Source organism: Leiobunum rupestre, chromosome 7, assembly GCF_980474605.1.
Source record: "Leiobunum rupestre chromosome 7, qqLeiRupe1.1.hap1, whole genome shotgun sequence".
NCBI lineage: Eukaryota > Metazoa > Arthropoda > Arachnida > Opiliones > Sclerosomatidae > Leiobunum > Leiobunum rupestre.
Window position 1 is genome coordinate 26,419,771 of NC_143390.1, and position 11,514 is coordinate 26,431,284.

The following is an 11,514-nucleotide window of genomic DNA, read 5'->3' on the forward strand; positions in this document are numbered from 1 at the left end:
GTCGATAATGTAAGAAAATGGTTAACAACTACATTTTTAATATTTCATTTCTGTTTTAAACCCGTCATTTTGAATAATTCTGCCGAGGCGTACGATATATAATGTAAGCATTTTTTTTACTTTAACAGAAAATGGTTAAAAATGACATTTTTAATATTTAATTTCTGTTTTAAACCCGTCAAAATTTTAAATTAGGAACAGCGAGTTTTCTTTTGAAAGGTTATATACATACGTTTTCAGTTTATCACGCAGACTGCCAACTTATAATCTTCCAACAAGCCAAGGCAGAATAAATAATGTAGTCGAATTATTTTGCGTTATTAATTTTACTGGTTTGGTTTTGTTTCCTAAAATCGATCATTTTTAAGCCTGGTACAATAAATTTATTTTCACGATCTGGCAAACGCTGAAAGCTTTAGCGGTAGAAGTCGGGAAAGTGATATGATAAATACCGTGGCCCCCTCCTTAATGTGGCTTTCTGTAATAGCTTTGCCTTCTACAAGGCTCTATTTGAATATGGCAAAACGAAGAAACCACTCAAAGCCAGCGGAAGCTAAGCTTTGAATGGTTTGAGGATCGTATTTTTTTCTGACCAGAGACGACGCTTTTATCTTTTTAAATCTGAAGCGGGTAATTTCTGTGAGGTGAGCGAGCCGCTTCCGTTGTTTTGTATGCCCTTCACTATGTCGTCGAGTTTCCTGGGCCTGAACCTTTCCAACGAAATCGGCTGATATTCGTGGCCCCTATTTCTCAGTATTTTGTAACTCCGGAAACCGTTCGCACGTTCTTTTTCTGCACCGATTTTACAACAAACAGCTATTTCGATTTTCTGGTGTTCTAATCACGATATAATCTTTAATCATGATTAAATCGTATTTAATCAATATAATCATGATTAAAACGAATTTAATCGATATAATCATGAATAAATCGGATTTAATCATCTGAGGGGTGCGTCGTTGATCAAGGAAGTGACCTGCCCTAGAATAATTATTAGTATAATTAAAATCACCTTTTCATGTCCTTGTGACACATTTGTACTTATACTAAAATGAAAAGTGTTGAAGTGGGCTTTTCCTTTAAGAAAAGATGGTACCATAAAGCGTTCGCACGTGCATATGTTCTCGGAACTGGGCTTCCCGTAATCCGTCATTTGTTCGCACCGAAGGAAGTTATTGGTATCGCACCCCCTTAGGTGATAACAAAACCGAAGGCGAACATCTAGGAGGGTTATTGGACCCTCCTAGGTTACACTAGCTCCTCCGTGCGAACAGGGTATAATATAGCAGTAAGAGTGTATTTAATTAGTAAAAAAAACGAATTCCGACTGAGGAAGATTAACGGGAAATATTTCTTTGTTTAGCTTTACTTCCGACGCCAAACTTTCCCCATAGATTTTTACGAAGAGTTTCTGAAAAAAAAAAAAAAACAATAATTTGGCGTATGAAACCCAATAGGATTTTTTAAACGATTTTTGTAACAACTGACCCATAGAAATCTCATAGGTAACTAGAATGCTGCCGTGTAACTGGAAGATGGGCCAAACGCCGTGGCAGACGATAGCCAGATCTCAGCCAATCAGAGCTCAAAGAGTGGTTCTGCCAAGAATTTAATGTCACCAGAGAGAACGACGTCACGTATCTACCGCTATAGTAGCGGATCCAAGGAGGATTATTATCCTACTTGGCGGAACCACTCTACGGCCTCTCATTGGCTGAAGGTTCAAGGCGAACTGGCAGCATTCTAGTTACCTATGAGATTTCTATGGAATTAACTCTGCCTACATGAGAAGCTTTAAAATTGCCCGGTATTTTAAAAATATTACATATAATTTTAATTATTTATACCATAAGAGGATGATAATAATAACAATATTATCTTCTTATACTTAGTTTTAGTAACATTATATATTTTACCTTAAAATATATTATCAAAAATTAACATTAGTATGTTCCTTATACACGTGAGCCGACGCGTTTCTTATCTGACGCAAAATTCTCATGAGGGCAAAAACGCGTCTCCAATTGGCTTAAATATGTCTTTTTGGCTAGCCATTCTAACCGTTTAACCGACCGACCGGAAATAGCTCCTTCCCAGATAATTTGGAGAGGGGAGTAGAAACCATTGAGTTGGGAATATTAATCTAGAGATCCAATCAAATCTGCTCCCCGCGAAACAAGTTTTTGAAAATTACGAATGTGTCGTCTCCTCTAAAATGACGAGAAAAAGTTATCATATGACCCGTGGCGCCATCCATTATTTTTGAAAAACAAAATTTTTTTGCCAGAAAACGCGTCTTATTTGAACGAACCATAGAGAGATAGATGGCGCCACTGGTAGAATGATAACGTTTTCTCGTCATTTCGGAGCAGACGACGGTATTCTTATTTTAAAAAACTTGTTTCGCGAAATACTGAAATCTGGCGTTTCGATTGGACCTCTAGATTAATATTCCCAACTCAATGGTAGAAACCGAGGATCTTTTATTGAAGCGTCCATTGGCTTAAATATGACATTTTGGCTAGCCATTCTAACCGTTTAACCGACCGACTGGAAATAGCTCCTTCCCAGATAAATTTGGAGAGGGGAGTAGAAACCGAGGATCTTTTATTGAAGCGTCCATAGGGATGTGGGAATTTGTGGGAAATTTACTACCCAGCAATAGGAAATTAAACATTCAAACATTGGCAACACTGCCGTAGATAATAAACCATGTTCAGGCCAGGACTGGTGACTGCGAACCATCTTGCCATAGCCGCCTAGATTAATCTAGGCGGCTATGATCTTGCTGTAAGCAGCAGCTGTATATTTGTTTTAGATAAATAATTTTTAAGTATCAATCGCTCTTATCGGATTCGGATGATAAGAACGTAGTTAATGTTGGAAACTTCTCTGGATGATTGGACTTTTATATCAATGTATGGTAGTCATTTTACTATTTATAACTTTTTAGTTATAAATTATTAACTTGGAAGAATTACAGAATTTGAAGCTTATTATAGTTGCTAATGGCTAATCTTCGAAGGGGTAGACGCTATCCTAATAATTCTGGACGGGGTAGTCATCAGCCCCTTCAAGAAGGACGAGGAGAAAGTAATAATACTAGCTCCAATCCTGCAGAGTTTCTCATGCAAATTACTACTGGGTTTCAAACTACTAACTTCCAACAACAGCCACATTTCAGCCAAGGAAGTTTTATACAGTCATTTATTGGAAGTGGAGGTGTTCAACAACAACAGTTTCATCAAGCTAGGGGAGGTGGGCAACAACAACAACAGCTTCATCAAGCTAGGGGAGGTGGGCAACAACCACAGTTTCATCAAGCGATAGGAGGTGGGCTACAGCAACAGTTTCATCAAGCTAGGGGAGGTGGGCAACAACAACAGTTTCATCAAGCTAGGGGAGGTGGGCAACAACAACAGTTTCATCAAGCTAGGGGAGGTGGGCAACAACAACAGTTTCACCAAGCTAGAGGTGGGCAGCCACAACAACAGTTTCACCAAGCTAGGGGAGGTGGGCAACAACAACAACAACAGCTTCATCAAGCTAGGGGAGGTGGGCAACAACAACAGTTTCATCAAGCGATAGGAGGTGGGCAACAACAACAGTTTCATCAAGCTAGGGGAGGTGGGCAACAACAACAGTTTCATCAAGCTAGAGGAGGTGGACAACAACAGCTTAATCAAGCAAGAGGAGGTGGGCAACAACAACAGTTTCTTCAAAATAGAGGAGGTGGTCAACAACAACAGTTGAATCAAGCAAGAGGAAATGGGAATCAGCAACAGTTTAGTAAAGTGAGAGGAGGGGGTAATCAAGCCAGAGGAAGTGGTAATCAACAACAATTTAAAAATCAAGGACCATTAATTCCCTTTTATCCAGGAGAGGGATGTGTAAAACCACCATATCTTACTCAAATAGAAGCGGGACAACAGCAACATTTTAATAGTCAGAGAAGAGGCCAATTTAATCAAAGTCAAAGAGGTGGACAACATCAGTTTAATAATAAAAAAAAAGCTCAACAGCACCTTTCCAATAAACAAAGAGGAGGATCACAAGAACTTTCCAATGAAGGAGATGTTTCATTCCCGATTAAAGATCAACAAAGTAGCAACACACAAGCATATAGCTCTCCATTTGAGCAGCTTCAGCTGCAACCACCACAAGACCCACAGCTGCAACAACAATTGGGATCTGCAACAAGTACAAAGACTTCGAAACCCAGGTATCGCAAACAAGTTCAAGCTACAAAATCAGTTTCTTATGATAAAAATATTTCTCAGCAAACTGAGAAGAATAAAAGAAATAAAAAGAAGAGACATCGGAGTCAATGGAAACTATTAAAGAAACAAAAGCAGGATTCAAAAACGTCTAACGACCCAGAAAATATTCTTAATTTTTTAAGATGTTCTAGCATAAGCAATGTTGCTGATACATCTATCAAACCTGATGAAGAATCAGATTCTGAAGATAGCGTCACGAGTTGCAGTAGTGCCTACAGTTCTCTGTCACATGTTGACAGATTGAAGGAAGATGATGAGTTAACTGAAATGGGCTACGAAGTTGTTGAAAAACCTGAAAAGGATATTAGTTCATGGGTTAATGAACAACAGTTTGGAAATACTTCAAGACATTTTTCTGAAACTGACACTTCTGATGCTGTCGTTGCTGTTTTTTGGGATATTGAAAATTGCGCAGTTCCACATGGAAAATCTGCTCACGATATTATGAAAAAGATCAGGGACACCTTTTATAGAGGAAGAAAAGAGGAAACATTTTGCGTTGTGTGTGATACAAGTAAGATGTCGCCAACTGTCCTTGAAGAGCTGTCTAATTTTCAGGCTGATGTGCAGCATATTTCAAGTAAACTAAAAAATGCCGCAGATTCAAAATTAAAAAAACATCTCTCGGAATTTGCGAGAATTGAAAAGCCTAGAGGATCTTGTGCCATTCTTATATCAGGGGACTGTGACTTTACTTCTGAAGTTCACACTTTGGTTCACAAATGCTCGATTCATGTCATTTTGCTTCACCACAGACATTCCATGAAACAACTAGTTGATATGGCCAATGAAAAATATATTTATGGAGATTTTGTAAATCCAAAAGAGTATACTGTGCTGTTGGAAAATATTGAGCAGGAAACTGTTTCTTCAGCTGCTTTCTGGACTATTCTCTCTTTATTGGTTAATAATTTCAATGGAAAGTACACTTTTAATAAATCTAAGAGACAGATTTTACTAGTATTTCCAGGTGAAGAAGAAGCGAACAATGTTCTTAATTTACTTGCAAAGAGTAACATTTTAACTAAAGACTTTAAATTTACCAAGGAGCCCATTTTGAATAAAATTGAAGCTTTCAGTAACCAGAATTATGTTTCCGATAAGAATATACAGAAACACATAGAGAAAAAACCTGACGATAATAAAATTAATCCAAGTCCAACAAAAAGTCAGGAAACCAATAAAAAAGCAAGTAATATGAAGAATAAACCAGAAAAAGTTGAATCGGTGCAGCAGTCCACTCCACCGAAGAAACATGATTGTATAATCATCATAGAAAGTCAATTAATAGAAGATAGAAGTATTTGGATACAGTACTTTCAAAAATATCTTCCGGAACATGCTTTTGTTGATTTAGATGTTGTACAAAATAAACTACATATGAAAATTGAAAGTCTCGCATTAGCAAAGCGTATTAAGAAAGTTTTAGAAAAATTAGCCCAAGTTGATGGTTCTTGGAAAGTTTTGACTCTGTCAAAAAATTTGGACCAATCCCCTTCAGGCCAGTTTGATGCTGTTAAGATGGATACTATTAAAAAGTCTTTAGACGAAATTGCTAAAAAAACATCAAGTTTCTTAAGAGACCACAGCAAACGATTAAGAGATGTAGACCTTGAATTTCAAACTATTATTACGATGGAAAAATCAGAAGCCAATATCAAACTTGAAAACTTCAAGAATATATTGAGTACACGAAAAACCCTTGAAACAAAAATTCAAGAATTAAAAGATCAGCAATCTGTATTTCAAAAAAATGTCAGTCAAAAAGAGAAACTGGTGCAGGCCCTCATTGAAGAATCAAACGAAGAATTATTTCATTCTAAACTTAAGGAGTATATGAAAGACTTTGGTAGGGAGTGTAATGCCTTCCAAGAAGCTCTGCCTATTTATGGTTTCAAGCCCAAAATTATTAGGGCAGTAAGAAATCAAAATGTTTTTGTATTGATAGCTGAGACAGGTTCCGGAAAAAGTACCCAACTGACGCAGTATCTTTTTCAAGATGGATTTGCTAACAATGGGAAAATAGTTTGTACTCAGCCCAGAAAAATTGCCGCTAGATCTTTAGCTCAACATGTCAGTGCTCAAATTGGTTGTAAACCAGGTACTGAAGTCTCATACCAAATTGCACATAGACATAATCAAGAAAAACAGTCAAAAATTATTTACACAACGGATCACAGTCTTTTGAATGAATGCATTAAAAATCCAGATTTGGATGGTTATTCTTGCGTTATTGTTGATGAAGCCCATGAAAGAAGTATTTTTACAGATATTTTATTGGGAATGCTTCAAAAAATAGTGAAGAGGAGGAAAGACCTGAAAGTAATTATTACATCAGCGACTATAAATCCTAAACTTTTTACTGAGTATTTTGAGATTAAACCAGAATCAACGTTGCATGTCCCAGGACGGACATTTCCTATTGAAGTGATTTTTGCTGAAAAAACTGTCAATTCTAATTTTCCCTATATGGAATCTTCTGTATCGAAAGCCTTTGATATTCATCTAAAAGAAGAATTGGGCCACATATTAGTGTTTCTTCCAACACCTGCTGAAACTCAAAAGGCTTGTGAAATTTTTGAAGAAAGAGCCAAAAGGTCTCCTCCTCTCATGAATACATATTTATGTCTACCATTGCACGGCAAGCTATCTCCTGAAGATCAAAATAAAGTGTTTGCACCAAGCAAAGATAAAAGGAAAATTATTTTTGCCACCAATTGTGCAGAGACTTCTATCACTATACCTGGAATTAGATATGTGGTTGATTGTGGATTAGCCAAGGAACTTTATTACGATTCAGTTAAACAGATCAGTATTTTGATGATTAGTTTTATTTCCAAAAGCTCCGCTAATCAACGTAAGGGTCGAGCTGGACGTACGCAACCAGGAAAATGTTACAGACTGTACAGTCAAGACAATTTTGACCAATTGGATGATGAAACCAAACCTGAAATATTTAGGGTCAATTTGGGTCAAGCAATTCTCAAGTTAATGGATTTGGGAGTCCAAGACCCTTTTCAATTTAACTTCGTTCAATCACCTCCTATTGAAGCTCTTCAAGTTGCTACAAAATCTTTGGAGAGTCTTGGAGCAATTGAAAATGAGAAATTAACCGACCTTGGTAAAAAAATGTCCAAGTTTCCATTGGAACCTCGATTAGCTAAATTAGTAATTAGAGGCCAAGAAGATTTAGTTGCGTACGAAGCTATTATTATAGCTGCATTGTCGTCAGTTTCAGGAATAATTTTTTTTCGTGTTAATGACAACCAGACTTCGGCAGATGCCAAAAAGGTAGGTTTCTGATACCCCTTTGTACTAAAATTATACTTTGTTTATTTTAATTTTATTATTGTAAAGGTTACTTTCTGCCAAGAAGAAGGAGATTTTCACACTTTTCTTCAAGTCTTTTCCCTGTGGCAAAGTGTTGCTCCCAAGCAGAGAGGCCAGTGGTGTGTTAAAAATTTTATCAATGGCAAATCAATGAAAATTGCAGATGATACGATACGTGAAATTTCTTCTGTTTTTGAAAAGGATCTAAATATACATATTGAGCCTACATTCAGTGCAGCTCAAAATTCATTTAGTATTCTTCAATATTTGTTATTCGAGGCATTTTCTCAAAACCTGTCTATTTTTTCGGGTAACAGAAATTTAGGGTACGTTACTTACCCGGATAAAGAGGTTGTTCATATTCATCCATCTTCTTGTTTACATTATTTGGGTGAAATAACTCCAAAGTTTATCATTTATGATACTAAAATGAAGACTTCGAGAAATTTTGTTTTGAATATTGTACCAGTTAGTGAAGATATGCTTTCAGTTGCTGTTGATCAAGGTATTTTAAAACCTGATATCATCGAGGAATTGAACCAAATGCAGCTCAAGAAGATAACTCTTGGTCCTTTTGGGAAAACTGTTATTTTTCAAACTTGTGGAAAAAAAGGGAGTAATAAAAATATTTTGCAAAAGAAGTTACGGGATTTAACACAACAAGAGTCTTTGTCAGTTGAACTTAATTTTGATCGAGGATTAATTGAGATTTTCAGTCATTCTCTTGATGAAGAATTAATTACACATCAAATTATGCCTTCAGTATATGAAATATTAAATACACTTAAAAAGGAACAGAGACAACTTGGAACTAATCTAGATGATTGCAGGTATTTATTTTGGAATATAAACTAAATATTTCTAAGTATATATAATATTTTTTTTATTGATTTCAGGTATATTCTAGGGCCAGGTATGCTGGTGAATTATGTATTAATGCCTGGAGAGTATAGAAAACTTCGTGTTAAATTTATTGATTCTGGAGTTTCTCTTGAAGACATTCTTAAAATAATTGGGGATTATGGGGTTGTAAGATCTCACTTTGAGAAGCGAACCAGAGGAAAAATTGAATACCTAATTACTATGGAGACATCTGACATGGCACTTAGTATTGTTAACTATTTCAGTACACTTGAGAGTTCAGCTAAATCATTTACTGTTGTGCCAGAAGGTGATTACAAAAATGTTAACCAAAATCGACCCATGTTCCGCGTTAAAGTTCAGTGGTCACGGCGACCTTGCGCTGGCTTTGGTTTTTTGAACTTTAACACAACAACAGATTTTATGCTAGCACAAGGTATTTTTCATTCAAAGCAAGGCATTTACTACAAAGAACAGCTTATTAGGATTCGAATGAACAAAAAAGGTGCAGAGTCTCTTCACGTGTCAGGGCTCCCTTGGGACGCGACTGAAGCCGGTTTGAAATCCACTCTATTGACTCAGTGTCCTGAAATTTCTTCTATGTTAAAGTCTGTATCAGTTATAAAAGCCAAAGAGTTTACAACAAGCCCGGAACAACTGAAGGAGCTTGAAAAGTCACTAGAAAGAATATTTGCGCAATACACAAGACCTGAAAATCTTATTATAGATATGTTTAAACCTCAACCAAAAAGTTGGGATTACCGAGCTTGGGTTTATTTTTACAACGCAAAAGATGGAGATATTGCTGTTCGTTTATTAAAAAGTAACAATGATAGTTTTCTTTTATAATAAATGTTATTAATGTATTTCTATATTTGACAGGCATATCTACCAAATTTCCTTCAACTCAATATACCTTGAATCTTGAGCCAGAAATACACTCTAGCATCTTATGTAAAAAAGAGTTATTTGATTTTATGATTGATAAAATAAAACTGATTTTAAATGATTATGAAAAGGCTAAAAATTCAGGTGATATGCTTAGTGTTGAAGCGAAACCGGTACAAAATACGGATTTAGTCAGAATAGAAATTTTAAGCAGCAGTCTTAAAGAAATGGAATTGCTCTTCTTAACTTATACGGATCTTCTCAAGGGCTATGTTTTGAACTGCAAAGGCAAACCAGTGCTAGAGAAACTTTTAACAAACTATGGCCATAATTATTTGCAAAATATTGCAAAGAAAACTGATTGCAAGATTTATTTGGACTATAGGTATTATTATTTTTTGTTTTAAATTATTTGAAAAGAGAGTTTATGCATTTTTCTTGATTAGGGAAAGAAGAGTAACCATTCATGGAACAGAAGCAGCTATTTCCAAAGCCCAAATTGATTTAAATGAATATTTAAATAGAATTGAAAGTGATATGGTCAAAGAAATTAGATTGATTGGTAGAGAAATGCCCAAAGGATTAATGAAAACTCTTATTAATCACTATGGAACAGATCTTGAAGATTTGGTAGCCAATTGTTCATTGACACATACTGATCTTAGTATTAGACAGCATACAGTTACATTATATGGACCAAAAACTGCTGTAGAAGCTGTAAGTTTAACTTTTTTATATTATTATAGTATATTTTTTGGTTATAATTCATTTGTTAATTTATAAAGGCTGAAGGTGCCATACAAGAAATCATAGATTCCTTTGGACAAGATATCGCTGAAAATGAAGATGCAGTCGTATGCCCCATTTGTTTTTGCCTACCAGAAAACCCATATCGCCTCGAAGCTTGTGGTCATTCCTATTGCCACGATTGTGCACTCTCCCAACTTAAATCGAAGGAAATACCTATTGTTTGTGTCAATGAGGTAAGTGTAATATAATTCTTGGCCATGGATAATGGTGTGTGATTATAATAAATGTATTTTGGCAGCATTGTAATGAGCCATTAGTCATGAATGACCTAAAATTTCTGTTGGCCAATGATGAAGATTTGGATTTGTCGCTTCAAGAAGCTGCTTTGGAGCACTTAGTTCTAGATAAACGCGATTTGTACAGTTTCTGTCCAACTCCTGACTGTCCCACTGTTTATAGAGCTCTTTTTGAGAAGGCCTCTTCTACAACTCGTTTGTTTCAATGTCCAAAATGTGGTATTAATATTTGCAGAAGGTAATATTAGTTTACTTTTTCCACAAAATACGCATCCAAGTTAATTTTTAATTTTCTAACAACAGCTGCAAAGTTATTGAACATGTTGGTATGGACTGTGATTTTTATAAACTAGACAAGGATGATGAAGACTTTTCTGTTAAAGTATGTATTTTTAACTACTCTGTATACCAAATATCTAATTTAAATGCATTATTTATTGTAGAAATGGATACAACTAGACCCTCTAATAAGGAAAGTTTGTACCAGTTGTAGATCTGGGATTGAAAAGAATGGGGGCTGTAACCACATGTTGTGCGTTTCCTGCAATGCACATTTATGTTGGCTGTGCATGAAAGTTTTTCCAACAGGTCAAGATGTATATAATCATCTACCTTCCTGTAATTTTCAGTAAATGGATTCCTATTCTTTAAAAATATTCATATATAGTTCTGTAATTTTTATTAAATGCATTACTATTTTTTAAATAATTCATATATTGGTAAATTAACTAAATTTTGTATATCTAAGGTTATATGATATAAGATCTCTTACAAACATCTGTTATATTTTTTTTCTATGAGAATTAACTTTTGTAAATGAATTAAAGGATGACTAAAGGAAATTATTTTATTAAAAAATAATTAGGTTCTTACTATTTAGATACGTTACTGGTTTCTGATGTTTAAAATTACCGCCTAGGGGCAAAATTTATTCCTCCACTTTTATGCCATAAGTTTCTTAGCTGCTCAGCTGATCTCAAGGCCGAACAATACAAAGCTAACCTAACATCGTGGTATGGGTCGCGTAACGCCGACTGTACCTCCCTCGTATATTGACTTAACTGTTAGGTAATATATTTTATAACCAACGCCCCATGGCCAAAGCTTGC

The 11,514-nt window shown here is 35.5% G+C and overlaps 1 protein-coding gene across 4 annotated transcripts; it reads left to right on the forward strand.

The window, feature by feature from the left end:
* The first annotated feature begins 2,789 nt into the window (after positions 1–2,789).
* Positions 2,790–11,247, forward strand: LOC149935438 (uncharacterized). Of its 4 annotated transcripts, none has more exons than XM_090180617.1 (10): positions 2,790–3,663; positions 3,694–7,571; positions 7,638–8,440; positions 8,507–9,294; positions 9,354–9,744; positions 9,806–10,076; positions 10,145–10,342; positions 10,408–10,643; positions 10,709–10,787; positions 10,849–11,247. In XM_090180617.1, the coding sequence occupies exons 1-10, from the start codon at positions 3,009–3,011 to the stop codon at positions 11,035–11,037; spliced, it is 7,488 nt and encodes a 2,495-aa protein (XP_090036743.1). In that variant the 5' UTR covers positions 2,790–3,008; the 3' UTR covers positions 11,038–11,247. The 4 variants fall into 4 exon arrangements, with proteins under 4 accessions (XP_090036743.1, XP_090036744.1, XP_090036742.1 ...); XM_090180618.1 differs by having other exon boundaries at positions 2,790–3,513; positions 3,592–7,571; XM_090180616.1 differs by having other exon boundaries at positions 2,790–2,918; positions 2,984–7,571.
* Positions 11,248–11,514: the final 267 nt, after the last annotated feature.